The sequence below is a fragment of the Molossus molossus genome, unplaced genomic scaffold, assembly GCF_014108415.1.
Source record: "Molossus molossus isolate mMolMol1 unplaced genomic scaffold, mMolMol1.p scaffold_m16_p_18, whole genome shotgun sequence".
Classification (NCBI taxonomy): Eukaryota; Metazoa; Chordata; class Mammalia; order Chiroptera; family Molossidae; genus Molossus; species Molossus molossus.
Genome location: NW_023425353.1, coordinates 63,720,846 through 63,748,793, shown reverse-complemented (window position 1 = coordinate 63,748,793; position 27,948 = coordinate 63,720,846). Strand labels below are relative to the sequence as shown.

Genomic DNA, 27,948 nt, shown 5'->3' with positions numbered 1-27,948 from the left:
CCGCCCCACCCTGAACCCCCACAGTCGGTCCTGCGAAAGCCAGACAGCTGGTGGGGGCGCCGGCCTCAGGCCACTGCCTGGGTCCCAGCTGCAGCCTGGCCCCTGGCTCTCAACCATCACGCAGGGCTCCGGGGCCTGGGGAGGGGAGGCCACGCACCTGGCCGAGTCCTGCACACCTGGCCAGGGCGTGGGGCCAGCCTCCGAATCCCTAATCCCGGTTTAGGGGAGTCAGGTTGAGAGGGCGGGGCGGGCGGCTCAGGTTTCCCCGCTTTCCTCGGGATCACGCCCCTCGCCAACCGTCACCCGCGCGACCGTTGGCGCCGCCGCCGCGTGTCGCACGAGGCGTGGCTGCACAGGGATTGGCTTCTCGGGAGCGCCAGGGGGCGTGGCCGGCTGGTTTCTCCTTAAAATGGCTCCAGTCTGCGTCCAGCAAGCGGAAGGGGACGCCGTGGTAGGGCAGTTGGAAGCTGAGGTGGGAGCGACTGGGCCGAGCCGACCACACTGAGCGAGACAGCGGCTGGAGCAGGGCCGTCTTCACTCACTCAGTTCGCGCCCCAGAATCCTCCGGCCCCGGCTCGAGCCGAATAGGAGGGCCTACTGGCCGAGTGGCGGCGCCCGCATGGCGTTTGGGCATCTCGCGCGCCGTGTCGTGGCCTCAGAGGAACGTTGCCGCGTCTGCTATCCGTGGGGCCGGCCGAGCGGGAGGCAGGCTCCGTACAGACGAGGATGATCTCAATGGATTCCTAGGGGTCTTGTCGCCGCCGTGCGAGCCACTGGGGCCCCTAGAGCTCCGGGTGCTGGTAGCGTCACTGGACAAAGGGCCCCGGGTGCGGGGGTGTCTCCAGGGCCGTTGCGCGGGCTTACTTCCTCCCGGGACCCCACGGGAGCGCTTCTTTCTTGGCTGATCCCAAAGCCCGCCCCGACACTGTCCCGTCACCAGCGGCTCTGGCTGCATGGGACCAGCAGAACTAATCCTACCCCGCAGATGTAATCCGGATCGGGACTCGGTCCCAGGGGAGGCCCTCACCGCCCCTTCTATTGTTTTGAGACCCAGGTGAGCTCCTCATTCCCACTAGACTCAGTTTCACCGCCTACTCCTAGGTCCGCCTCCTGGGACTGGAAATAGGGGGCTTCTATTCTGGCCCCAGGGCAAGCCCCCGCCCCGCCCCCGCCACGGCTGGACAGCGGGCAACGGAATCCCAAAAGCAGCTGTTGTCTCCAGAGCATTCCAGCTGCGCTTGGATTTCGTTCCCTGCTCTCCTGCCTGAGCAGCGTCCTGGGCCAGAAGGGGTGGGCGAGGCCCTGACCCCAGACACTTCATTGGGTCGTTCTGGTCTCCATCCTTCTCTCAGGTGCGCCCTCAGGCTGGAAATGAGAGGGGTAGACGCCTGGGCGGTGGTCATCTCTGGAACCCGGGGTAGCATTGGTGAGGGAGGGAGGGCAGACCCAGGGCCTCCGGATAGGGCTGCAATGGCGGTGAGTCCCACAGGGCCGCCCCAGCCCGCAGCTCGCTAAAGATAGCCCTTCACTTCCTGGGGAAAAACCACCCCAACCGTCTTCGTGTACCGAGAGTAGCTGAAATCCCCAGCTGGGTCTCCAGCCCCAGCCCTGATAACAGCTGTTCCAGATGCACGCCTGCAGCATGGAAAGTGCTTTGGAATGACACGATCACTCCCGTTGAGTGGGCACCCAAGAAGCCATCGGGAATGTCGTGTCCGCCCAGTGCTCTTTCGGCACCTCCCCGGAGGGCTTACCCTACCCCTAGGGGCCCCCTCCTGAGTTCTGAGCACTCTCGCTGCCCCAGGGCAGAGATCACGGTTTCCCGGCGCTCTGTGCTGAATCAGTGTCAATTTCATTAAAGGAAATGGGGATTTAAGTTATGTTGAAGTGAAACATTCAGGTGCCATCATGGGATAGGGAGCTTTCTGAGGCAGAGTAGGGTGCTCCAGTTGAGCCTAAACCAGGACGCGAGAGGACCCCTGATAAAGTACACCACCAGGTTAAAGGAGAAACCTTTCAAGCCTGGCAACTCTGGAAACCACCATGACAATTCTGATTCCTCAAGAACCAGGAGGAGAATCCCGGTAATTCTATCAATGGACATTTATCGGTAATAAAGACAACCCACATCTCAAAGGAGGAAATGCTTGCAAATAACCTGAAACCGCAGAACACGAATTATTTTTTAAATTAAAAAATTTTTAAAGTAAGTCATGAAGGTAGCAATGTAAGTTGCCCTATTCCGGTGACAATTCGTTTGGAACTTTAACGTTTTTTTCATGCGTAAAAGGAGTGAAATGAAATGTTATCACAAATACAGAGATGTTAGATTTCGATGAGGAAAGAGCCCCACCAGGTCGCGAGAATCCTTTTCCTGGTTTCTAACGCAGGTGACGGCGAAAGAGCCCTAGGCCCAGGAGAACCCCGAAATTTAGGACCCAGGACCAAGCAGGGCAGGTGGGCCACGGTGGGACCGTCAGTCGAAAGTGGCCTCCACGACTCCCCTTTGGTGCACCTGCCCACTGGGGAACCGGATCCCCGCCCAGTCATTCGCTCCGCCCGGAAGTTCGAGCTCCCAAAATGTTGTTTCCGGTTCCGCTCGCGCCTTCCGGTCCCCATGGCGACAGGGCGTCTTGGGGTGGAGGAGACTCTGGGGGCTCTCAATGCGGCCCTGGGACCTGGCGGCCCAGTGTGGTTCAAGGAGACGCGCGCCCGCCACCTGCGTGCCCGAGACTTCCTGGCGCCGCGGCGCGCGCTACAGGCGCGCTTTGGGGAGGGACAGGTGGGAGCTGGCCAGGCGGGGAAGCGCGGCCAGGAGTGGTGGGAGCGGCGCGGCCCGCTCACCGGCCTGTTTCCCCTCAGGTGCCCGAGCATGTGGTCCGCGCTGTGGTCGACCTGCAGGGCCCCGGCGTGGCCCCAGTGCTGCGCTGCGAGCCGACCCCCGCTGGCCTGGCGCTCCAGCTGCAGCGGTCCGCCGTCTTCGAGCGCGTGCTCGGCGCTGTGGCCGCCTATGCCGCGCCCTCCGCGCCCTCCGCGCCCGCCGCGCGGGAGCCGCGCGTCCTCCTGCACTGCCCGTCGCTGCGCGCCGCGCCCTGTGCATTCCGCCTGAGCCAGCTGCGGGCCGTGCTCGTGGCCGACCACCTGGCGCGAGCCTTGCAGGTTCATGGGTGAGCCGGCAGGCGGGGCAAGAGAGGAGAAGGCGCGGCCCTTGGGGACTGGCTGCTGCGGGTGACAAGTAGGGGCGAGCCGGGCCAGGTGCTCAGGCTGAAGCGGCTGCTCTTGCTTTGCAGGGTGAGTGTGTGCCTAGTGCCCGCTGTGAGGGACCCGCACATGTCGACTTTCCTGCAGCAGCTGCGGGTGGACTGGCCCGCTGCCTCGGAGCAGGCCTCAACTGAAGCGCTGAGGAGCCGCGCACTTGCAGAGTTTCCCCCTGCGGGTGCCAGGGGAGCCCTGCCCCACGGCGTCCTGGGCAGTGCATGCCTGAAAGAGCTGGTGAAAGGACGGGGACACGCAGCTGGCTATGACGCTAACCTGGACAACTGTCTGGGTAGGACCTGGAGCGTAGCAGGGCCGGAAAGAAGAGGGGAACCCCTGTAGCCCCGGCTAGCCCCAGTGCCTGTGTTCCCAATGCAGTGACTGAGGATCTGCTCTCCGTGCTGGCTGAGCTGCAGTCAGCTGTGCAGCACTGGCCTGAGGACAGCTCCCTAGGCCTGGTTAGTAACTGACTTCCCACCCTGTCGGCCTTTGGCAGAGGTGTTCTGTGTCCCTGCAGTGATTGTCCTCCCTTATAGACTGCAGCCCCAGATGCTGGTGCAGACAGCTGCGTGGTGGTACACGTGGTGAGCTATGAGGAAGAGTTCCAGCAACAAAAATTGGACCTGCTTTGGTGGAAGTTGGATGACCAGGCTCCTCTCAGGCAGGTAGGTTAGTGATAGTGGAGCTCCCCTCACCAAATTCAGAGGGCCCTGCGAGCTGACTAGTTCAGAAGGGAACACTTGACCTTGGGAGAGACATTAGGCTTGGTGAATGGGAGCATGCAGCAGGGGCAGAGTTCTGGGAGAAGGTGGGGTCTGGAGGCGCACCCTGAAGAATAGGTTTCCTGAAGGGCTGGGCTTGAGAGGGAGGCGCTAAGGCTGGGGGAGTCCAGTTCCTTGCTGGAGGGTGTCACCAGCTGGCTGAGCCCTTGCTATCTTCCTGACAGAAGCACCTGGTGTGTGGCCCAGTGAAAGTAGCTGGTGTGCCCGGCACCCTGACTGCCCCCGAGTACTACGAGTGAGTGAGGTGGGAAGGAAGGCTGCCAAGCCAGGGTAGTTGAGGTGGGGATCTGCCCACAGGCCCTCCTCTCATTCTTTCTAAAATGCAGGCTCCGGCATACCCAGGTGTGCAAGGCTTCAACACTGAAGCACAGCGGGGACCTGGCACAAGGTGCGCCCGGGAGACTGGCTGTGCTTTGGGGCAGGGGCTGTGGAGGTCATTTGCATCTCTGCCCCTGGTTCCTTGCCTGCAGAGGCTGACTGACCTATACTCCCTCAGACCCAGCCTGGACAGAAACCTTCAGGGTTCTCTCTGTGGCGACCATCAAGTTTGAGATGCTCAGCAAGGCCCCACAGAGTCAGGTGAGCCTGGGTGCCCCACAGGACCAGGACTGGGGGGGACAGGCTGTGTGGTGGCTGTCCTCCCTCTCTGCATCTGTGCCATTCCTCAGCTTCTCCTGAACCTGGCTGACAACATTTCCACAAAGGGTACCAAGAGTGGCACCTTTGTCATGTATAATTGTGCTCGTCTTGCCACACTCTTTGAGGGTTACAAGTGCAGCATGGAACAAGGTCTGTACCCCCCTTTTCCACCTGTGAGCAGTCTGGATTTCTCACTGCTCCATGAAGAGGTGAGTGCCCCTCCCAGTAGCTGGCTTCCCCAGGAGGCTTGGACTTGCCCTCCCAGCAGCCTTCTCCCCACAGGGTGAGTGGTTGCTGCTCTTCAACAGCATCCTCCCCTTCCCAGACCTACTGAGCCAGACAGCAGCTCTGGACTACACAGCCCCGGGGCTCCACGTCACTGCACGCACAGAGATGGTGAGGCAGAGAGGACCTGAACAGATACTACACATTCTTTTATTCTGGTCTGGGGTACAAGAGCAGAGACAGGGCAGTGACTCGGTCTCTGTCTTTAGGTGTGCAAGTTCCTAGTGCAGCTCAGTATGGATTTCAGCTCGTACTATAATCGGGTACACATCCTAGGGGTAAGCACACAGCAAAGGGGTGTGTGGGGGAGGTGCAGGGGAAGGAAGCGAAGGATGAGACCAGCAGGCCCCTTCTCTCCTCCAGGAGCCTCGACCACACCTGTTTGGTCACATGTTTGCCCGTCTGCAGCTTCTACGGGCTGTGCGTGAAGTGCTCCACGCTGGCCTGGCCGTGCTGGGTCTCCCTCCACTGAGCTACATCTAAGGCCACAGAAGTTCCAGTATCTGGGAATGTTCACAAAGTCATCAACTGAAAAAGAAAAAAAAAAAAATCCAGATTGTGAGAGACCTGGAGCCAAAATAAATGGTTAACAAAGCTTTGTTCTGTTACGAGGAGTGGGGCGTATTCTTGGTCTGCCAGGAGCACTGTACTTACCTCCAACACCTGCTCTGAAGTCAGGAACCCGCGGCTGCCTCCTCTCCTCCCCTCAAGGCACACTGGGCATGGGCACAGACAGTCAGTCTGTCTGTGAGCAGGACCCATGCCCAGCATGCCGGCCACCGCGGGACACCTCAGTCATACCAGTTGTAAACCTCGAGTCCCTGGCCCCCAAGAGCACAGCGGTGACCAAACTCGGGGCTCACAGGCCAGCAGTCCATGTCAGCCACGTCTGGTACGTGGTACACTGTACTGTTCACAAAGGTGGGTTCACCATGCCCTAGACGCCAGAAGGTCAGCCGCTGATCAATGGAGGCTGAGACCATAAGGCTTGGGCTTAGGATCTGGAGGCCTGTCACATGGGCAGCATGTGCACAGGGGACAGAGTATTCCTCTAGCACATGCAGCTGGGGCACCAGCTCAGCAACCCCCACAGCCTCTTCCAGCTCTGGCACCTCCACAGCAAGCACAAAGATATGGAGGGAGCCGTCCTCGCTGCCACTTGCTACGAGATGGCCTGCACGTGTGGGCAAGGTGTGCAGGCTGTTGACACCACAGCTGTGAGCCTGGACAGTCAGGCAGGGGGGACTCAGCCCTGCAGGAAGAAGATGGTTGTCAGGACCCAGCCTGCCACACTGGTGAAGGCAAAGCGGGAAGTGGGGAAGGACAGTCACAGCTGCACACTAGCTACTCACGATAGGGAAGCCCAGGGTCTGCTGGAGGCTCCAGGGCAGTGGAGCCCTTATCTAGCACAGTGGTGAGATCCCAGAAGGCCAAGCTGCCATCCGTGGCTGCACTGCACAGAAACAGTCTCCTAGGAGCCAGGAAAAGACAGTTACGTCAGTCAGGAAGATGGAAAGCAACAGGGGCCCCCACCGACCCACGCAGAACCATCATGCAGCCCCTCACCGCCGCTGGTTGGGTGCCTCATGGGTGAAAGAGTGGACCTTGAGGACACACCGCTTATGGTGGAAGGTTTCAGCCAGGAGCTGTAGCCGCCGCCCAGAGTCCTGCAAAAGAAAGAGCCTGGGGGGGGGGGGGGCGGGCGGTGGCCCAGCTCAGAACCCATTCATCCTATTGCCTGGCCCCATCTGAACCCTATGCTCTTACCTCACTGCCCCATCACTGCAGGCTGCAGCCACAAGGGGGCCAAGGCCAGGCGAGTCCAGCTCACACACAGCTAGGCACATGTACCTGCAGAGAGAATACAGCTGTCAAGCAGAGCCCTGCATGACCCCACCCCATGTTCCAGTCAGGAAGTGCATATCACCTGGTCTCTGGGTCCACCTTGACCATCCGGTGCCGATTGCGCTGACGGTCCCAGTACTCATCTAGCCGGTGAGATGAAAGGTGCATAACATGGCAGGCGAGGCAGCTTGGGGTGCTGGGGTCCAGGGTGACCATGATGTTGAAGCAATGCATCTCAGCCCGGCCCCCCGCAGACACCACATGGGCAGTCAGGCCTGGTCGAGGATCCTGAGGGCCACCTGGGGTGCCAACGCCCCACACAGCCACGGCACGCACCGAGGAGATGTGGTTACAAACAGCTGTAAGTGCATGGGCTGAGCCCGTAGCTGTGGGGAGTGCCAGGACACAGATGGTAGTATCCTCACTGCATGTGATCACAATGTCAATCAGGCTGGGCCCCTCGCTGCCAGGTTCCAAGTGGTCAGGCTGCATGAAGTTGGGCACCTCGAATTCAGGCCCCAGAGTGATGGTGCCCACACGCTTTACACATGTGATCTCACGGCCATGCAGGCTCTCCCGGAGAATCACATGTGGCCGGGTGCAGCCACCCAAAGCCCGGTACAACATGACATCCCCATCCTTTAGGTAGGCAAAGGCCATAGCTGCCTCAGTATCAGAGAAGGCCCAGGAGCGATGCCCTCCACCACAGTTGACAATGTGCAGCTTCTCGTGTGACCGGGGGCTCCACACCACAAACTCATTGGCATGGAAACCCAGGATGACCATGTTCCCATCAGCCACCATGCGGAGCCCAGCCACCCAGTTCATGCCTCGACAGGACTTCTGCCTTAGGACTGGCTGGAGTTGGCCACCTTGCACAAAGAGCTGGTAGTAGGCACCATCGCGCCCTGTGGTGTACACATAGCCACCATGACAGGTGACTGAGGTCACACCCTGCTTCCCATGCAGAGAAGGAAGGGTGGATACAGGGCCCCACTCAGCCAAGGTGGTCTCACTCCCACCACTATCACTATCCACTCCAAGTGCTCCAGTACCAGCCACAGCCTTGCCTTCAACACCAAGATCCTTGAGCAGAGCTGGTCTGGAGGGGAACAGCAATACAGAGCCCCGCCGGTCTCCGCACACCAGGAAGTCACCTGGGGGTAGGAAGGCACTGCATGTGTGCCATCTCTGCTTGCTTGGAGGCAGCAGGTACCGGCAACGTTCCTTGACGAAGATGGCCTTGCCAGAGGGTGCAGCTGTGATCTCCAGGCAAGCCACCACGCCACCAGGGCCCGACGCTAGCAACAGGAGCTCCTCGTAGCCACGCAGGGCCCAGCTTACACTGTGCACCTTCCCTTGGAACAGGGTCAGGTCCACAGCTGCAGTTGGAGTATTAATGGGGACAACCTTGACACGACCCTCCCCATTGGCCATGGCACACAGTCCAAAGCCCTCAGGACCGGGGGCTGCCTCCAAAAGGCAGTAGGACTGGAAGCGATTATCTTCCAGCAGTTGCTCCCAGCACTTGACCTCGAGGTCATAGAGGTACAGGGCCCCTGTATCAGTCACTGCCAGTACTCGCCATGAGCCAGCCAGCGTCACAGCCTTGAGGGCACCTGGCCTGCTGTGGGACTTGAAGCTGAGAGCTGAGACCCCTGAACCTGGGTACTCACGCCCTACCAGGTGCCATAGTCGGATGCCTGAGTCATCGCCCCCAGTGATCACCCAGGCCTGCCTCTCATGGGCAGCTATGGCCCGGATTCCACGGCCCTGGTGTCCCCGAAATGCCTGGAGGATCTCACCTTCGTGGCTCCATACCAAGCATACACAGTCCTCTCCTGCACTGATCAGGTAATTCTCTAGCAGCTTGACCTGCCACACACGGGCACTGTGCCCAAAGCAGTGGCCAATATTCTGCACCCGACCCCCAGGCACCCGCAGGTCCCCCACCTTCCAGATGCGTACACTTCGGTCTTCTGAAGCTGTGGCCAACAAGCCCTTGCTTTCCAGGTACGACATGCTGAAGATGACACCCACATGCCCACTGACCCTTCGGTCAGGGGCCACAGGTTTATTGTCTATTAAAGCAGCTGCTGGGTACCAGACGAGGAGCTGGTTGGAAACTGCACCTGCCACTATGGTCAGCTCCTTCCAGGTGTCTCCAATCAAACAGGCTGAGGAGAGGGTACACCTGTCTGTGCAGGGTACATCCTGCAGGATGCACCCTATCACAGGATCATATAAAACCACTGAGTTGTGGCCCAGGGCCAAGGCCATGTTTCCCTCAAGCCAACGTGCATCCCAAATCCAGTCAGACATGTGCCACAGGCCAGAGCGCCAGAGCTCCCGGAAGCGGCCCTGTCCCCAGCTAATTTTCACAACTCGAAGCCCCTTGCTCCCAAACACGGCTACCATGGCCTCCAAGTCCAGGTTTCCGTTGGGTTCTGGTCGCACCCGAAACCCATGGATAAGATAGTGGCCAAGCAGGCTCTGCACTCGCTTCATCATCCGCAGATGCCCACCAAAATCCAAGCTGTACACCAGGACATCCGGCCCCTCACCTAGACAGAAGCAAAGAGCCACATCAGAATGCCTGACCTAACACTGATGAGCCACAAGAGGTGGGGGCAGGGGAAATTCACCACATGTGGCCTATGAATGTGTCAGAACAGACAATCTTGCAAGCCTGAACCCTGGAAAAACCTATTCTCAGCTTCAGCACTGGACTTTCAGTGCTAATGTTCTGATCCCGCCAGTCATTCCTCATGCAGTCCAACCACAAATTCCTCAAACTCACAGATTCCTCCTCACCCCACCTAAATTCTCTTGCTTCAGACAGGAACCCTCTCAGCTTTAGCCCCCAAATCCTTAGCCTCACCTACCTATACATGAATTCTTCCCAATGCTCCCAACCCCAGGGGAGAGGTTTTCCCACTAAGACAATCTTTTCACCTTGAGGTCACAGCAGAACCCCTCCTGACATCCAGGAGCTTCTTCCCAGTATCTCAGATGTGAGCATATTCAATATCGGTGGGGAGAAGCAGGAGAAGCAACCTATACTTATGCAGCAGGGGCTCCTATGGCCCTCAGCTGCCTCCTGGCTACCCTGCAGGCACCTCCCACTATACTCCCAATAACCATTACCACCCCCAGCCCCAAACCAGGAAACCCACAGCTTACTCCTCTTAATTTCCCACATCCTCTCTGTCTCCAAGTTCTGTTGATTTCGTTTCCTAAAGAGTTTGCAAATACCCACCACCTCTTAATTTGAGATGATTGTAACAGTCCCTCATGCCATTCCTAGTCTGCAATCTCAATCTTTTGACATTCAATAAACCTTTATTGGGCATCAATTATAAACCAGACAATGAACTGTATGCTGAAGCAGTGAATAAAACAAGCAAGGACCCTGATCTAAACAACAGCACACAAATAAACTATACTGTTAGAATTTTGGTAAGTTCCAGGAAAGAACTATATAGGGTGCTTTAAAAATTTTGCCCCGCCAGTGTGGCTCAGTTGGTTGAGTGTTGTCCCCTGCACCAAGAGGTCCCTAGTTCCATTTCCCAGTAGGGGGCGAGCAGGAGGCAGCCAATAATTCTCACTGATGTTTCTATTTCCCTCTACCTTCCTCTCTGTAAAACCAATAAAAACATATTCTTTAAAAACTCAAAATGGGAAAGTCTACTCCAGTGGCTCTTTTTTTTTTTTTTTATCCTCACCCAAGGACATTTTTTTGTTGTTGTTGTTCAGATAGAGAGGGAGGGAGAGAGAGGAAGAGAGAGAGAGAGAAACATCGACGTGAAGGGACACATCGAGTGGCTGCCACCCGCACGACCAACCAGGGCCGGGGATAAACTGCAACCAAGGTACGTGCCCTTAGCGGGAACCGAACCCGGGTCTCTCGGGACCGCAGGCCGACGCTCTAACTGCTGAGCCAAACCGGCCAGGGCTCTTTTTTTTTTCTTTATTGATTTTTTTTTTTTTTTTTTTTTTTTTTAGAGAGAATGGACAGAAGAGGGAGAGAGAAACATCAATAAGAGAGAACATCAACAGGCCACCTCCTGCATGCCCCCCACTGGGGCCTGAGCCTACAACCTGGGCATGTGCCCTGACCGGGAATCAAACTGGCGACCTCTTAGTGCATGGGTCTATACTCAATCACTGAGCCACACTGGCTGGGCTCTGGTGGCTCTTAGTTTGGGGGGAGGTCAGATTTCCCTCCGGGAGACATTTGGCAATGTCTGGAGACATGTGTGTTAATCCCCACCAGAGGATATTTTTTCCACTGATTTTGAGAGAGAGTGGAAGGGGGGGGGAGGGGCATCAATGTGAGACACATCAATTGGTTGCTTCCCATATGTGCCCCAACCAGGACTAGGGATCGAACCTACAACCCAGGTGCATGCCCTTGACCAGGAATCAAACCTGAGACCTTGTAGTGTGCAGGCGGATGCCCTAACTGTTGAGCCACACCGGCCAAGGCTGGAAGATTTTTGATTGTCACAACTGTGAGCTGTGTTACTAGTATCTAGGAGTGGAGGCCAGGGATGCTGCTACACAGCCTACAATGCACAGGCAGCCCCTCACACAAAGACTGATCTGATCCAAAATGTCAACAGTTTACACTGGCACTAAAAATGCACAATGAAATTTTTTATTTTAATGCCAAATTTTTTATTTAATGATAAGATTGAGAAACTCTGGTCCAATCTAAAAAGATTGGGTGAGTGTCAGGGGAGGCCACCTGAGGGCGTTAACATTTGGGCTAAGGAATCAAAGACGAGCAGTAGTTAGCAAAAGGAAAAGCAGATGGGGGTGGGGGTGGGGGTGAACCTTTCTTGGCAGAGAAAATAAGCCGGAGAGGGCTCTGCCTTCTCCGGTCTCAACTTCCAGCCCTTCGCTGGCCTGTGCTTCCCAAACGGGCCCTCCTCGGAAAGGCATGAGTATCTGAATTCCTGGACCCCAACCATCTCAGGAGGTGCCTCAGGCTCCGCCTCCCGAGCTCTGGCTACTCAGAAAGGTCTCATCCCGTTTCCCAAAACCCCATCCTCCTCAGAGTGCTCTTCATCGCCCACCTTCCAGGCAAGAGCTTCACCTGCCCTCGAGGCCACACCCCCGCCTCCCGGGCCCCGCCCATTTTCCGGAGGGGCCACATCCCCAACCTCCCCACCCCATCTCCTCCGGAGAGGACAAAGCCCGCCCAATTCATCAAAGGGGCCACACTCTTCTCTCCTTCCCTTCCCCCGCCTCCGAAACGACTGCGCTTCCCCGCACCTTCCGCGGTCCCACCCAACCTCCCCACGTTGGCTGCAGTTTATGAAGGGCCTCTTTCGCCACACCGGGCCACATTCCCGCCACCTCCTGGGCTCCCGCCCACCTCTGGGCCGGCCCCCCGGCCGCCAGTCCTCCTCCGGGCATCCCTTTGTGCTACAGCCCCGCCCAGGCAAGCGCTCGGCTTCTCCGCTAGCTGCGCTTCAAACAAAGCCTCACCCGCCAGCAGCCGTTCCCCCACGCACTCCAGACCCGTGACCGGGAGGAGTATGAGCTCCGAGGTTGCCCGCGGCCAAACGTAGTCCTCGAGAGTGTCCATGTCGGCCATCCAGCGGCAGCCGCTACCACGACCAAGAAGGCAGCTGAGCTCTCGCGAGACGAGTCTTCCCCGCGCGGTGCTGCGGTTCTACAGCGCCCTTAGCAACAGGTAACCGAGCCCGGGCTCGCCAGCAGCAGATGTCCAATGGCGACCCTTCGCCCCTGCAATCCAGTTCACGATTGGCGGCGCCGCTCTCGCCCCTCCCTCTCACGTGACGCTCGCCCAGCGCCGCAGGCTGCCGCCGGTGCCCGCTTCTCACGCCGCCTCCCGTGTACCCGAGCTCCTTGACCCAGCGGCTCATAGCCGTGTGGTTTTATTGGACCTGGCAGATGGGTCTCTATACAATAAATAACATGAACATAGGTGCTGTGCTTAATCGCGGCTGGAGGCGGGGATGGGGCAAGACACTGGCCAGACCTTTGGCCTAAAGCTGGACCGGGACTGCAGGGCCCCCAGCCTTGGGTGGCGGGCCACCTGCAGCTGGGGGCTGGGACTGACACTTCCCTCAGAGCTCCACGCGCGCGTCGCGGTAGGCCCTGTCCAGGGCCCACTCTGGCTGCGAGTCAGCGCCACCTTCGCGGGCCAGGCGGGCCATCTCCTGCTGGAACAGCGCTTGCCGCGCTTGGTTGGGGTCCACATTGATCCAGTTGTTGGCGATCCACTTAGTGCCACGAGTGACCAGGCAGCCCCCGTGCAGCGAGTAGTCGTCCACGTCGCCCACCCAACCTTGGAGAGGAGGATCGTGTGAGCAAGGGAGAGGACCAGAGGAAAACTAGGCTGGGCTGACCTGAGCTTGGCCTCATACAGCCCAAAGACAGCAAGGGTGGGCCCAGCTGTGCACAACTTTGGCGGCAAACATCTGGCCCCAAGGCCACCTTGGGAGCTCAGCATCTCTCATCAGCTAATGCTTTGTCAACACCTCGGCCCTCTGGAACCAGCTTTCTTGTTGCAAATCTGTCCAAAGCCCTTCCGAGCCTTTGTTTGTAAGGGATGATGTGTCCCCAGTCCCAGCAAGCTGGAAGGCTAGGGAATTGGGGAATCATAAGGGTGGAGGTAACCCAGAAGGCTGCACAGGTGCAGGCCACCAAAGTCACTGAGGATGGTTTGGGGAGGTGCTAGGGCCAGAAAACCATTTGAAGGATGGCCAGAAACAGCCCACCAGGGTGGCAGTTGGGGCTGAGTAAAGGCAAGCTTCCCTCAGGAGGCACCCCTAGCTTGGCCAAAGGCCCTCACCTTGCCCATCAGGTAGATAGTTGTACCAGAAGACTGCTGTGCCCTGCTGGGGTTTGACACGAAGATTCCCCTTGTCACAGTGCCTCCGAGTGTCACGGAGGTCGACATTATCCTGAATCAGACTCTGTGGGCAGCAGGGTGGTAAGGTTTTCAAACTGCCCTCACTGTGTGGCCAGGAGCCAAGGCCAGGTAGTCAGAGGGAAATCAGATGTGCCCAGGGAAAAGCGTGGGCTCATCCCAGGTCTAGAGGGGACATGTACCACGTTTGCCTGAGGTCCTGCCATCCCACCCAAGTAACATCCTGGTTGGCTCTTACCATTTCATCGTAGGTCCTGTTGTCTGCTACAGGGAAGACAGTCTCTCCCCCACCGGTGACGTTGTTCAAATAAAACAGCACTGTCATGTAGCTGTAAGGCATGGGGGCCATTGAGCATACCCCCAGCTGTGGATGCTCTCAGGATAAGCTGCCCAGGTTCCCAAGGGCCAGAGGAGCAGGCTGGGATCATTGACAACAGGGCAGGGCAGTACCAAGAATTCCCTAGCCCATTCCTCCCACAAACCTAGTCTCTCTGTGTGTCACACACAAAGTTTTTTGCGTGCAAGATCACAGGTGCAGTTAAATGACATGGCCCTGACCAAGGGCCAGCTGGGAAAGGTAGGGTAACTGGTTGTGACTAGAAGGGGCTGAGCCAGAGCAGCTACATAAAGAGGCGACACGTGCCTCCATGCCTTGGCAGGAGAAGGGGGAGACACAGCTTTAAAGGGAGAGCGAGGCCTCCAGCAGTGGAGGCAAGATAAACAAACACCCAGGGAGCAGGCAGAAAGAGCTGGGGTTCCAGCCATGCTCCACCCCTTGCCTCAGGGCTCTGAGGCAAGTTTCAGTGTCTGGGTACCTCAGTCTGGCCACAGACAACATGGCCTGACATTGGTAAACAATCTGGGGGGCAGAGGTAGAAGTATCAACCAGTATGTCCCAGTGCTCTCCCGGCCCCATGCTAAGGGCATGTCCACAGAGCAGGGCTGTGCTTGTGTCATGGGCATATCTGGTCTGGGAGTTGAAGGCAGCCTTCAGGTGGGAGGTACTTGCCGGCAGGAGGTCTCGAAGGGTACAGACTCGTTGGCTACCAGCTTGGTATGGGAGCAGATGGTCTCTGGGTACACAGGCCCACTGTCCACATGGGCATGGTAGTGGCCTCCCTCTCCGTACCGCACAACTTGCATGGGCTCGCTGAGCTCCACGATCTCAGGTGACAGGCGGGTGAGGCGCAGTACCCTGGTGGGCAGCAGGCATTCAGCTGGGCAGCCTCATGCAAGGTGACACCCTGAACGAGCTGGCCCATGTGAACCCTTGGCCTGCCACAAGCTCTGCCCCCGCCCACCTCCCCTGGAAGCCCCTTAAACCACCCTAGACTGGCCCTATAGGAGCAAGAAGAGGTTACTCATGATGAGTCCTTCTCCCTGGATGCCAGACACCCACTGAGTGGGAAAGATGAAATTTCCACTAAATTGGGTGGGGGACACTCCCCCCAGGAAGGTTATCTAAAACCCCTGGCTGTTCAGGAGCAGGGGGTCCTGTGGACAGAGATAAGAGGTCATTTCTCTAATTAGCAGAAAACAAACATTCAATCTATTTCTAATCCCAAATGTACATTGTTTGCCCACAGTTAGGGCTAATTTGCCTTGTTAACTGCCTGTCTTTTGATGGGTCCCCATCCTGGTCTAATAAATGGTACTTAATCCTGAGTTGGCTTATCAGTTCTGTCCTCTCCACCCAGCCAAGGACTTCTGTGGGGGCAGCCTCAGATGCTCACCTCTGGTGGATGGCACGCATAACATGGTGGGCCCCTTTCCCCTGGTAGAGCCACGTGTGGTGGCTGTTCCGCACCAGCTCGCTGGCCGCTGCCTTGTGTCTCCTCATGTATTTGTGGAAATCCCGAAGGTCCATGTCAGAGAACTCCTGTAGGCTCAGCACTCCTGCACAGGGCGCTCACCATCAGTGCCACTAAGCCCATGTGGGGAGGCCACAGTGGCAGGTACACCTTCCTACCTACCCTTGGGGGGGTGGGGGCATGTGCACTTGCCCACCCAACCTGGACTCAAACCAGATGAACCTGGTTTCTGCCAAAGGAAGACCTACAGAAGTTCCTTTCCTCAGTTCAAGCCCTGATTTGGCCCCCAAAAAGAAGAAACCCAACTCCTATTAGATTGGCCAGAGCAGGAACTCCAAAGGAAATTTGAACTATATGGCCAGGACCCTAGGGCACAGACTGTCCTTGGCCCTCTAGCCTGGCTCTGCAGAGTGCGGTGGCCACCCTTGGGTGCTATAGAGGGTGAAGAAAGAGAGCAGCCAGTGCTGGTGTTTGTCCAGGGCCTTCCATACTGTAGGGTAAGCTAGGGCTGGGTCCCAGAAGTTTCTCTGTGATCTCAAGTCCCATCCTGAGTGGAATATACCTAGTCAGTCCTGCCTGCTGGGTTGCCAGTTTACCTCCGCATAGGAAGCACTCTCCCAAATGAGAATACTCTCCCCCATTCCTGCCCAACCCACCAAGCAGGAGCTCTACCCTCTTGGGGCTCTGGAACAATAGCTGCTATCTGTCCCATATTATCCTGCCTAACCCAAGAGAGACACTTTCCACCCTTTGGCCCAGATTTCTCTGAGAACGGGGGCACTCAAGGGCTGTGAACCTGTCACCAGCTCTGTACATAGGGAAGTAGCAGTATGATGTTGCTCTAGCTTCAGGTCTCAGAAGAATCCAAATTCTTCACTCGGGATTCACCAGCCACAAGACCACCCTTCCAAGTCCTATTTGACTGTCGTACCTCCCTTACTAGGTCAAGAACTTGGGCATGAGAGTGATGATTACACTTCAGAAACCTCCTGAGAGTTATTGCCAAAGTGTGTGTGGGGGGGGGGGGGGCATTTGCATGACAACTCCCCTGCCCACACCTGCCCCTAGCAGTGAGAATGACTCTCGGTAGGCAAGAGGAAGGCAAAGGAGACCTTGGTCAGACTAGGGAGGCTGCCTTCCGGGGCAGACTCTAGACTGGCTGGAGAGAGGCAGATGGAGCAGGGTGAACAGCCAAGCACAAGCTGGCCTCGCTGTCCCTTTGCGCTCACTCTACCCACTCAGCTCTCTGCCAGCCAGCGACCACACCTCCTGTACCTCAGACTCTAACTGATGAGAACGAAAGGTCTCCAAGAACAGCCCTCTAGACTGTCACCAAGGGGAAGTTGAGGGTCTGGCACCTGCCTTCTTCCCAAGGGTGAGGGCAAGGCAGGACCACCTCCTTGCCTCTGGCTACTCTAGATTCTGGGAATAGAGGCAACCTGGCTATGGGGACAGGAGGCTCCCAGAGTCAGAACTGTGGCGAGGTATGAGCTCACCGTCACCATCAGGGTCAGCCTTGATTGCAGAGTACATCTCCTGAATGTTCTCTGGAGTCATCCACCGTCCACTTCCCAGGCGAGTTTGGGCCAGGACCTAAAGCACAAGATGTCCCCCCGATGGGGTGGCCCCAGTGATGGAGAGCCACCATAGATAGCACAGACAGCCACCCAGTTATTGCTTAGGGCTAAGGGTACAGGTGATAGGGCATGGGTGAGAACATAGGACAAGCCTAAAGTCCCTTTGCTGCTGATGGTAGGTAGAGAGGCCCAGTGGCATCTGAGAAGGCCAGGAAGATAGTCAAGGGCCCTGAGAGCCATAGCATTCTGTATAGGCAAGGACCCCACACCTTGCCAAGACCTCTCTCAGAAGCCTGGGTGAGGGGTATACAGAGAGATGCGGACTCCTGGCCACCTCAGATTTGCCACTCCATGTACCATGAGTTCCATGGGGCTCCCAGCCATAGCAGCCAGGAATCCAGACCACAGGTGGCACATCTAGGAACTGTGGCAATAAGTGCCATCACCCTCAGGTGGATTCTCCTGCTATCTTCTGGGGTTCCCAGGGCAGCAAAGAACTTTCCAGGGAAGTAGAGGGACCCAGGCCTGGACATGCTGATATGAGATAGCATCTGACTATCTGACTTGGGGTCAGGGCTGAGCAGGACAAGTGATCTGGCCACCAGAAAGACAATTCTATACCACCACCCCTCTCCGCCATGCCTCATCCAGTCCCAACCTCTCGGAGCTGCAGGCGGCCATCATGGTTCTGGTCCAGCAGCCGGAAGAGGTCCAGCTGGCTGATCTGCATTGTGCCCATTGCTTCCTCGTACTCTTCAGTGGGCAGGATCTGGCTGCGCTGTAACCCCTTCATCTGTGCCAGGTGGATGATGAGCCGACACTCCTCATCACTTAGGAAGCCAGGGATTTCTGCCAGAAGAGGATGTGGGTGCGGCCAAGGATTAAGCCAGGGCATGGATGAACCTGGTACCTTCCTCTTTACAGGGTTTCTAAGGTACTCCCTGGTGGTCACCAGGTCAGGAGAACTTCACACACCCCTTTACATCTGCTCTGGACTCTGACCCCAAGGTCAGGTTGTCCTGCAAGGTTGGCCAGTGTTTGGGATGTGGGGCCTCTCTTTGATTCTGAGAGCACACGTTTTCCAGGGAAGTCCTGTAGGAAGCAAGATGGAGCTAAGCTGGGCATGGGCTAACCTACCTTAGGATGAGACCAAAGGCCAGAGGGTGAACCTGAAGGGCAGAGGGTTGACTTCCACTTCTTAGTTGGTATATGTTTTAAAAAAGAAAGGATGGGCCCTGGCCGGTTTGGCTCAGCGGTTGGAGCATTGGCCTGTGGACCAGAGAGTCCCGGGTTCGGTATCTGCTAGGGGCATGTACCAAAACAAACAAACAAACAAAAAAAACAAAAACAAAACAAAACCCTACTATGACTATATTGCTATCAATTTGCCCTGGCCAGTTTGGCTCAGTGGTTGAGTGTCGGCCTGTGTACCAGAGAGTCCCAGGTTTGGTTCCCACTAGGGGCACGTACCAAAAAAAAAGAAGGGATGGTGGCTGGTTTTTGCTTTCATTTTTACTTTTCAGCATCATTCAAATAAAAACAAGGAGCACAACATCCAGTACTCTAGGCCCATCCTTGCCCTCCATTCTGCTGCACAAGTGGGTGCTGGTCATCTGACCAGGCTGAGTTGCCCAGTGCTGGGAGGTCAGTGGGGGTTACTCAGGTTTTTGGCAGATGCTCTGAGAAGATACTCCAGGTGTCCTTTTCTTTGGGAGCAAATGTACACTGAACACCTGCTCCATGCCTCTAAGTCCCCAAGTCAGGCGGGGGCTTGGCTCCAGGGGCTGGATGTGCCCACATCAGCCCCACAGCAGCTTGGTGGAGCTGGAACATGGGCTTCACAGCTGGGAGCCCCCATCTCAGGGGTCCCAGGCACTTCTAGAACAGTAACTTGGGCCCTGCTTCATTCCCTTGTTTCTGGGAGAGGGGACCTCCTTAGTCAAAGGACAAGAAGCCCACAAAAGGAACTGAGTGGAGGAAGGGCCACCTCTGCCAACACTACGACCCCTCCGAACCCCTGCAGAATGGTCTGCTACTTTTCTTTCTTTTCTAATAAGTAGCTTTTATTTATTTATTTATTTATTTATTTATAATTATTTTTATTAATTTGTTTTTGTTACAGATGTTTCTCCTTTTTTGCCCACTGACACCCTCCCAGCCCCAGCCCCAGCTTTGTTGTCTATGTCCATTGGTTCTGCTACTTTTCTGGGTAATACTACCAGATGAAGTTCCAGTCATCGCCAAGAGGAAGGGAAAAGACCATTCAGCCAGGATTCGAGTAGTTTTTTGTTGTTGTTATTTTGTGATCCTCACCAGAGGATACTTTTCCATTTATCTTCAGATAGAGTGGGAGGGAGGGAGAGAGAGAGAGACAGAGAGAGAGACACACATCCATTGGTTGCCTCCCGCATGAACCCGACTAGGGTTGGGACCGAACTGCAACCAAGGTACGTGCCCTTGATTAGAATCGAACCTGCGACTCTTTGGTCCAAGGGCCAATGCTCTAACCACTGAGCCCAAACGGCCAGGGTTCGAGTAGTTTTTAATAGTAATCACAGCAGATCACACTAGGTAGCAGACTCTGTGTCCTTCCTAAGCACATCATCAAGGCCTTAGTCTGTATCATCCTAGAAAGCCAAGTCCCATTAATTTGTCCTTCCTAACCACAGGGAACCCCAAGCACAGAGACATTACCCTGATGAGGTCAAAGGGGTGACCCGGGCTCTCATACTCCACAATCCATGCTCATGACCTTATTCAGCTTTCATGGGTAGGTGACTCAGATAACATGACACTGGAGATAGGACAAAGATTCCCCTACCCCAGCAAACCCAGAAAGGGTGTGAATCATCCACAGGGTGGGGGTGGGGGCAGCACTGCAGAACAGTGACTTAGAGCAAATTGCTAATGAACAGAGTCACCTCCTGATAATTTGAAAAATAAACACACCAGAAAAAGCAAGCACAGGCCCAGGTTTCTTCAGTTGATTAGGTGCTGTAATCTGTAGGTTCAAAGAGATGTCATCATCCTCTACAGTCCCCTGCCATGTGCTAATCAAATGCAAATGGCCCAGGCTAGCAGCCTGGAGCCTAACCAGGTCCAAGCACCTGGTTGGGTAATCATTATCTCCTGGGATGTGGGTACAGACCTTTAAAGCCCTCAACTTTGGCTCATTAAGGTCAAGGCAGAGATAGCAGGTGATGGCTGGAGGGCTTTTGGTGGCACTGGTGATGCTGTGGGGTGGCATCCAGGAAGGGGCTCCCTGGGGCTACACACAGTGCATACCCATCTCCCAAGCCATGGCGCTGTACACAGAGATGCAGCTGCCTAATTTGCTGGACCGAGGCTATCCAACAGTCAGAGGGCTGCCCCTGCTGGCCAGGGAGTGCCACCCTGATGCCCGCCTCTTCCTCTGCTCCCTCTTTGCCCCATGTGCCTTGACAGGTAGGGCAGGGGCACCCAGGTGAGGGTGGGGGCCTCTCCTCAGCCAGGGCCTGTGCTGGCAGCTCTTAACTAACCATTGCTTGGCACCCACCAGAGCCAGGTGCTGATGGGGGGTTGGGGGAGGAGGAAGATGAAGGATTTTTTTTTGTCAGGGTGTCCCTGGTAGAGGGGAACAGGTGTCCATGGGACCACCCATGGTGAGCACCCTTGGTCTGGATCCACAAATCATCATGGGCTCTTATATGTCAAGGTAAGGCAAGTGGGCAGGCTGCTTTAGGCTGAGGGGCTTAGAGCCCCTTCCCAGAGAGGTATGGAAACTGCTCAAGGGATCCCAGGCAAGAGAAGGAGCCACTGCTCATCCAGCGGCCTTTTCTCCCAGAGATGGCAGGGCTAATTCCTCTTCCCAGCCTAACCCGTCCTGTGAATGAGTTCCCTTAGTCCCTTCTTTGGAGAGCCAGGGCCCTTCCCAGAACACAGAACCCTTCCCAGTGACCATGGCTGTAGCAGCAAAACTGGGTGGGCTCTTTCAGAACTCCAGGACAGGGAGCCTGCACTCTTTACCAACCCCAGCCTTGGCTAGAAACCAGGGTGTCCTGCAGGCCTTTCAAGATGAGGGAGGGCCCTGGCCGGTTTGGCTCAGCAGTTGGAGTGTTAACCCACACACCAAAGAGTCATGGGTTTGATTCTGGTCAATGGCATGCACCAGGTTGCGATTTGATTCCTGGCCCTGGTTGGAGTAGAGTGGGAGGCAACCAGTTGATGTGTCTCTCACATCAATGTTTCTCTGTTTCTCCCCCCCGCCCACGCTCCCTCCTTTCCTCCCTTCCACTTGGTCTGAAAATTGATGGAAAAATATCCTTCCGTGAGGATTAAAAAAAAAAAAAAAAAAAAAAGAGGGAGGTCCATGCTCGCCCCCTCCAAGATCAGAAATGAAGGCCCAGAGTGCAGGACCCCTTCCCGGCTCTAGACGTCCACCGGAGCTGGAGGAGGAGGGGCGCTTGAAAGCATCCTGGGCTAGGGAGGAGAGGTGTGGGGACAGAACACAAAGGAGCTGGGTGAGGGAATGCAGGGCTGAGGGCTGATTCCAGCAAACAGAAAAGCCTGGGTGCAGGGCTGTTGCTAGGTGACCAGGTGTCGTTGCCCAGCAACCGCGGAGTTACTGGCCAAACCTCCGCGCAGCCTACAGTCCAGGGAACCGGGTCCTGGGCGACGCTCTTCCCCACCCCCTCCGTACCCCCTTCCGGGCAGGGTCATCTACCCGAGCCCCGGCCTGCGTGAGGTAGGACAGGCCAGCTGCGGCCCATCATGGCCTGCTACGGCTACCCCTGGCCAGCCATCCTGCACTGCGGACGCTTCCCCTCGGGCCAGGGTCTCTGCGTGGCGGCCATCTCCAACGGGGAGCCCGGGCCGCCCACGAGAGTCTCTGCACGGCTTCTAAGCTGGTCTTGCCCTTCCTCAGCCCCACGGGCAGGGCTTCACCCTTTCAAATCACTCCCCGCGGGGATCAGGTAAACCAGTCTGGTGGGAAAGAAAAGGGACCACCCACAGTAGCCCTCTGTCTCAAAAGGGGTTAAGAAGGAGGGAAAGTGGGAGGGACCTGTGCTGATGGCCCCACGCCTGTCTACCGGCAGCTTGGTGGGAGCCTCACTCGGACCCTCCCCCCAGTGCCGCCAGCCAACTGCAGGGACTGTGAGTTGCAGGAAGCCCACTCCTCCAAGGTCCTAGACACACTCTGCACCAGCGACTTTGGGGAGCCCCAAGTGTCAGCAGACTTTACACACACCTTGCACATGCCTTTATTCCAGCTCCTGGCTTGGTGCTGAGACAAATGAAAGGGGCTACCCAAATGCTATGCCTGGTTAGAGCTAAGTAAAATAAATCCCTTTAGTACGCTTTGGAATTGCTAAAACAAAACAAATCTGCTAAGGAGGGTGGCATCCATCCAGGACAGCCCTTCTCTGAGGACCAGGATTCCTTTTTTATTTTTTGGTACTGCCCCTAGTGGGAACCGAACCCAGGACTTTCTGGTCCACAGGCCGACACTCCAACCACTGAGCCAAACCAGCCAGGGCTGAGGACCAGGATTCCAAGAGCAGAGGGTTCACCAAGTGGAAGGGATGGGGAGGGGATACACCCAGAGACCCCAATCATCACCCCTCCCCTCTGGTCCAATTCAGCTGTGAAGGTTAGGCTTTCCAGGCAGCACAAGGGGTCATCCTCTGGCCCCTCAGACTTCGACCTGGACTCCCAGCTAGAGGTGCTGAAGGCAGGTCCACTGCCCCCTGTGGAGCTGGCACCCACTCTGCAACGCTGGCTGCAGCTGGATACCATGCGTGTCCACAATCTCCTGCATGGAAGACATACTGAGACTTACATGCTGAGTGAGGAGGTGCAAGGCCACCGGCTGCTGGTAACCAGGGCCTATGCTTGGAGCTGGGGCCACCAAAATCTGCAGCTGGCCGTATGCAGGTGGCACCATCACCAGTGCCGAGAATAGGGGCTAACACAGGCAGGGACAGTCTGGGACTTTGTAGCCACAGCCTGTGTGGTGCTCATGAAAACTGTGGCTATGTGCTTTCCTGGACACAAAACACTCTTTCTGCTACCCTCATGGATATTTGCAGGTCAGGGTCCAGAAGAGCCCCAAAGCTCATCCACAAGGATCATCCACAAATGGCTTTAGCAGGGCAGAAATCCACTTATGTTGTCATAGCTAGGAACCCCTTTCTAAGTTGGTAGTGCTCTGCCCAAACAAAAGGCAGGCCAGCTCTATCAGCTGTGTGTGCTGGGCAGGAAAGGCCACCTTTTTGTCCTTCCTAAGCTTGGGATGACAACCTGGCTAATGCCCAGTAGCCCACAAGCCCCAGCATCCCAAGCTGAGTCTCAGCATAGGCACAAAGTCTTGGTCTACTCTTACCCTCGGCCTGATGGTGCTGGTCAGGCCCCAGACAGACTCAATTGCATACACGTGATCTTCCTAATCTAATTCTGCCAAGCAGCAGGCCTGTGGAACAGCGGGGGTGGGGGGGTGGGGGGGTGGGGGGGTGCAGAAAACTGCTTTAAGCTTCTTACAACCTGAACTAATATGCACACTAAAATTCTTTCCGCACTTCAGGGCCTCTAGTGTTTATCAAGAACACAGTGGTCTTAAGTAGCTGCCTCATTGTTTTCTGAAGCTGAAAAAGCATAAATCTGCCCTGGCCAGTTTGGCTCAGCGATTGAGTGTTGACCTGCGGACCAGAGAGTCCTGGGTTCGGTTCCCACTAGGGGCACGTACCACACACACACACAAAAAGAATAAATCCGAAATCCTATGATAAAGTAGTCATGATTTTAAAATAAATTGTTTTGGTGCAGCCGGTGTAGCTCAGTGGTTGAGCATCGACCCATGCACCAAGAGGTCACCGGTTTAATTCCAGGTCAGGGCATATTCCCAGGTTGTGGGCCAAATCCCCAGTGGGAGGCATGCAGGAGGCCAGTCGATGTTCTCTCTCATTGATGTTTCTATCTCTCTCTCCCTCTCCCTTCCAATCTCTATAACATCAATAAAGAAAAAAAAATTTTTTTTAAATAAAATAAATTGTTTTGTGTACTGGTACTAATCACTCATTTATCTTAAACGGTTCAGGAAAAAATGGGTTAAAACTCTTGCCTGCCCAGGGTGGTGGTGGAGGCCACTCTGAGCAAGTAGGCAGGTGCTGGGCTGGCTGAGTGCCCAGGAAACCCCTCCAGCTGGCCAATAGTGATTAGTAGTAGGCAGGACTTTGACTGCTAGACTCACAGCAGGAACCAGTCAGGCCTCCCAGGCATGCAGCTTACCTTTAGGGGCAGAGCCACAAATGACACAAATCAATATAGAAGATAGTTCCAGTGATGTTAAGTGCTGAGAGAAAACCAAGCAGGCTGATGCAACCACTTAAGTGCCTTCGAACCCCTTAAGACCAGTTTCAGGTCAAGAGAGGTCTCTGAGGAGGGGATGTGTGAGCAGTGGTCTGGTAGAGGGGACAGCACACACAAAGGCCCCAAGGCAACGATGATCTTGTTGTCCAAGAATCAGCAGGGAGTAACTCAGGAGGAGGCAGGAGGTGAGGTCTGAGAGGTGAGAGGGCCTGGGGGTACCAAATAAGGCTTAGAAGTGAAGTGAGAAATCTTGGAGACTTTCAAGGAAGGGAGTAATGAGGTCTGGTCCGCTATTTTGATACAAAATGAGTGTGGGGTGGGGTGGGGTGGAGAAAGAAGCGAACCACGTGAAAGAAAGCAATGTTCCCAGGGAGATGACAGTGACTCAGAACTGCAGCATCTCTCTTCTGAACTGAATAGACTTTGAAAGGTCCAAATCCTTGGGAAACACCTACCAGTCAAGCAGGTTATTTACCAGGAACTTGGGATGGGACCTCTTGTGGCCCGGGGCCCATTTGCTAAATGTCTCTAGTAACAAGGGTGGGAAACAGGAAATGTTCCCCAAAGGGAGGTTGCATGGGTGGTCTTCCCTGTGAAGAGGTGGGGTTCTGGTCCATGGAGATGGAGGTACCCTGGGTAGAAACCATTCCCCTTACCCCAGCTTATATCCTGAACACCCACCCCCTCGAGCCCTGGCATCTTGGGCCCTCAAGGCTGGCAGGTCACAGCACTGGAGCCAAGAGAGCAGCAGGGCAGAGGTGGCAGAGCCCACAGAAGGCCTACTCTCAGGCCCTCCCTGCCTCTTTAGGGCAACAGTGGATGGATGGACAGGCATAGAGGCATAGAGGACAGGCAAACACTGCTCCTTTTAGGGGTCAGGCTTCCTTCTGTGGATTCATCTAACACCACAGTTTTCAGGAGCTGCCCCTCCTTGGACACTCCCTCCCCCTTGGTTTCCCTCACAACTGGGCATCTTGTAGTCACTGATCTCATCTTCATTCACCTCACCTCATTTCACCATGCAGCAAGCCCCAGGGCTTTCTGGGTAAAACCTGGGACATCTCCCACCAACAGACTCAAAGGTAACATAAGAGTCTGGAGGAAATGAGCACAAACAGGAAGTTCTTCCTGCAGCTGCCCACTTCTCCTAATCATGCCCATTGCAATTTTTGCAAGCAGTTTACCTCTTGTCACATCTTTTCTGCTTCCTTTTTCACTCTTGGTGACTTTGGGCCTGGGTTTCTCATTCTCTGCTTTGTAGGACTTGGATGTAACAAGCTGCATGTTAGTGGGTTAGGGTTAGGAATAAAGTCCTCATGGCTCACTTAACCTAACATACATCTGAGAGTACATACTGGTCCCAAGAAAGCTGAGGAGAAAAAGCACCCCCCCCCCCCAGATGTGCCTGGTCATGGCACTGTGGCCTGGATCACCCTTTCCTGACAGCCACCTGACTTGATTCCATAGCTCCTACAGGTCTTTGCTCAAATACTTTTCTCAGGGACGCCCACGCTGTCCACTCTTTATTAAAAGTTTCAACACCACTTGAAATTCTGCCTTACCTATCTGTGAGCACTTATGACCATCTGATACACCATGTATATTTATTTGTTTATTTATTGTCTGTCTCCTCATTTGAATGTCAGCTTCAGGTGTTTTTGTTTGTTTGTTTCTATTTTATTCAATGCTGCATTCTCAGTACCTAAAATGGTGCTTGGCGCAGACTTTAACATTATGCAATAGTAATAATAATAACAACAACAACCACCTTTCAGGGCCCCTCCCATAGGACTGATATCAAGAATATAGTTCCTCTCAAACAGCTTGCAAATGAAATCATTCTCACAGGTCTAGGCATAATCCCCAACCAGGGCCCTCAGCTCCAGGGGTAATGGCATGTGCTCAGATGTTCTGCTTTGGTCTCTAGCCCCTTCCTTAAATTTTCCTACCATTCCATCCTGCAGTAGCCAAGAACAGCCCAGGTCTGCTCCTGAGTGGGTCCCTGAGGTTGGGTACTCAGTGCTGGTCTGGGCAAACCTATCCTGGGCAAGGTCATGGGTCTGGGGGCCCCCACCTTGTTGACTGGTGGTCTTTGAAGAACTTCAGAATCTTCATGGCCAGTACATTGACTTCAGAAGGAGGCTGCCTGGGTTCTAATCCTAGCTTCACCACTGAACTAGCTGTCTGAGCCTGGCCAAGCAACTGCAGCTCTCTGTGCCTCACTTTCTAACCCACTAGACTGAGAAGAGGGTGTCTACACCCACCTCACAGACAGGTTGTAAGAATTACATGAAATGATCACACCAAATCTAGCATATAACAAGAGCTCAGAAAATGAACTAAAATGCTGGTTCCAAATGAGGTTGCCTTGCAAGGATTTGACTGCTATGGCTGAACACAAGACTCCATTCTAAGAAGAATCTGAGTGCTGGTAGCAAAGACTGATGCCTTGGTGGGGCTGGTTTGGGGTTACCAGTTAATTCACAGTTGGACAGCCTGTTTCTCATCAGAACACAGGGCCTGAGATCAGCTAAGGCCGCTTATCAGTCTCCCTCACCCTTCCCCCATTATAGAATGTGACAGAATTAATGGTGACAAGGAGTGTCCTAAGACAGTTTCAATGAAATGTTCAGACACCAACCTCAGGGTGACATTGCCCAGCCCCATGCTGGAAGGATCAGCTGCAGAGAATAGGGATCAGAGAGGGGAGTGTGGAAAGGTCACCCTGTTACTCTATTATGGAGGTGGGGGGTACTTCCCTTTGGGAAACCTCTAGATGGAAAAAAGGGGGGGAAGGTTACCTGGAAACAGCCATTTTCAAAACAGATGTCACGTGGTCAAAATAAGCCTTAAGGTGGCCACCGCACCGCAGCCCCTGGCCCTTCCCGGGAGCGCCCAGCGGACTTACCGAAGAGCAGCGGCTTGAGGCTGAGGGTTCGGATGAAGTGCTCCCTGTCGGCGACCAGCTGGACCTTCTGCACGTGCCCCACCTAAGGGAAGGGGGCACAGCGGGCAGCTCGGGCGCCAGGCCGAGCCGCTCGAGGGAAAAAGCGCTTCAGCCCTGTCCAGAAAGGAGTGCGCACCAGGCAGGCAGGGAGCGGTGCGGGGAGAAGCGCGGAGGGCTGGCCGTCCTGGGCCCTGAGCACAGAGAGGCAGAGGGCCTCACCTTGATGCCCTCGAGCCGGGTGAGGGGAGCCAAGGTTGGCGCGGGCTCTGGGCCCGGGGTGCGGTGCTGGGGCCCAGGGTCGCTGCTCTCGTCGCCGTTGCTGTAGTGTACAAAGAGCAGCAGCGCCAGCACGTTGCCCAGGTACAGGTGCACGAACACCATCAGCACCAGGAAGTAGGCGCGCGAGCAGATGCCCCGGGGCTTACACAGGGGCCGGACCGGTGCGTCCTCGCAGTCTCCCAGCCTGGCCGCAGTCCCAGCTGGGTCGCACTCAGGTGGCACCCACTGCGGACTCGCGGTCTCAGGCCTCGGGCCCGCCGCCGCCATGGCGCCCAGG

General features: G+C 55.7%; 3 protein-coding genes across 5 annotated transcripts; 1 reads left to right on the top strand and 2 right to left on the bottom strand.

Annotated features, from left to right (window-relative positions):
* The first annotated feature begins 433 nt into the window (after nt 1–433).
* Nucleotides 434–5,444, top strand: DALRD3 (DALR anticodon binding domain containing 3). 2 transcript variants are annotated; one of them, XM_036266398.1, is made up of 12 exons: nt 434–2,782; nt 2,863–3,167; nt 3,291–3,547; nt 3,634–3,713; nt 3,792–3,920; nt 4,202–4,272; nt 4,364–4,425; nt 4,534–4,616; nt 4,706–4,885; nt 4,959–5,072; nt 5,171–5,239; nt 5,325–5,444. In XM_036266398.1, the coding sequence occupies exons 1-12, from the start codon at nt 2,336–2,338 to the stop codon at nt 5,442–5,444; spliced, it is 1,917 nt and encodes a 638-aa protein (XP_036122291.1). In that variant the 5' UTR covers nt 434–2,335. The 2 variants fall into 2 exon arrangements, 1 of the variants encoding a protein (XP_036122291.1); XR_004960135.1 differs by lacking the exon at nt 5,325–5,444 and having other exon boundaries at nt 5,002–5,072; nt 5,171–5,205.
* On the bottom strand, nt 5,100–12,751 carry WDR6 (WD repeat domain 6). Of its 2 annotated transcripts, XR_004960134.1 has the most exons (7): nt 12,303–12,751; nt 6,889–9,370; nt 6,729–6,812; nt 6,528–6,644; nt 6,314–6,432; nt 5,616–6,213; nt 5,404–5,489 (listed from the first exon to the last, which is right to left on the bottom strand). XR_004960134.1 is itself a non-coding variant. In XM_036266397.1 (6 exons), the coding sequence occupies exons 1-6, from the start codon at nt 12,409–12,411 to the stop codon at nt 5,753–5,755; spliced, it is 3,372 nt and encodes a 1,123-aa protein (XP_036122290.1). In that variant the 5' UTR covers nt 12,412–12,436; the 3' UTR covers nt 5,100–5,752. The 2 variants fall into 2 exon arrangements, 1 of the variants encoding a protein (XP_036122290.1); XM_036266397.1 differs by having other exon boundaries at nt 5,100–6,213; nt 12,303–12,436.
* Nucleotides 12,695–27,948, bottom strand: P4HTM (prolyl 4-hydroxylase, transmembrane). The gene is made up of 9 exons (XM_036266399.1): nt 27,612–27,948; nt 27,354–27,435; nt 17,760–17,950; nt 17,021–17,117; nt 15,447–15,609; nt 14,723–14,908; nt 13,952–14,042; nt 13,636–13,759; nt 12,695–13,128 (listed from the first exon to the last, which is right to left on the bottom strand). The coding sequence occupies exons 1-9, from the start codon at nt 27,936–27,938 to the stop codon at nt 12,908–12,910; spliced, it is 1,482 nt and encodes a 493-aa protein (XP_036122292.1). The 5' UTR covers nt 27,939–27,948; the 3' UTR covers nt 12,695–12,907.

Excerpts from the sequence above, each read along its gene's own strand:
- DALRD3 (XM_036266398.1), top strand. The coding sequence starts at position 2,336 with ATGAGGAAAGAGCCCCACCAGGTCGCGAGAATCCTTTTCCTGGTTTCT. Across the intron at positions 3,168-3,290 it reads CGAGCCTTGCAGGTTCATGG|GGTGAGTGTGTGCCTAGTGC; the intron begins GTGAGCCGGCAG and ends CTTGCTTTGCAG. Across the intron at positions 5,240-5,324 it reads ATCGGGTACACATCCTAGGG|GAGCCTCGACCACACCTGTT; the intron begins GTAAGCACACAG and ends TCTCTCCTCCAG.
- WDR6 (XM_036266397.1), bottom strand. The coding sequence starts at position 12,411 with ATGGCCGACATGGACACTCTCGAGGACTACGTTTGGCCGCGGGCAACC. Across the intron at positions 6,645-6,728 it reads TGCAGTGATGGGGCAGTGAG|GCTCTTTCTTTTGCAGGACT; the intron begins GTAAGAGCATAG and ends CCCCCCCCCCAG. Across the intron at positions 6,214-6,313 it reads AGACCCTGGGCTTCCCTATC|GGCTGAGTCCCCCCTGCCTG; the intron begins GTGAGTAGCTAG and ends TTCTTCCTGCAG.
- P4HTM (XM_036266399.1), bottom strand. The coding sequence starts at position 27,938 with ATGGCGGCGGCGGGCCCGAGGCCTGAGACCGCGAGTCCGCAGTGGGTG. Across the intron at positions 17,951-27,353 it reads CCTCAAGCCGCTGCTCTTCG|AAATCCCTGGCTTCCTAAGT; the intron begins GTAAGTCCGCTG and ends CTCTTCTGGCAG. Across the intron at positions 14,043-14,722 it reads CCCTTCGAGACCTCCTGCCG|CTACATGACAGTGCTGTTTT; the intron begins GCAAGTACCTCC and ends CATGCCTTACAG.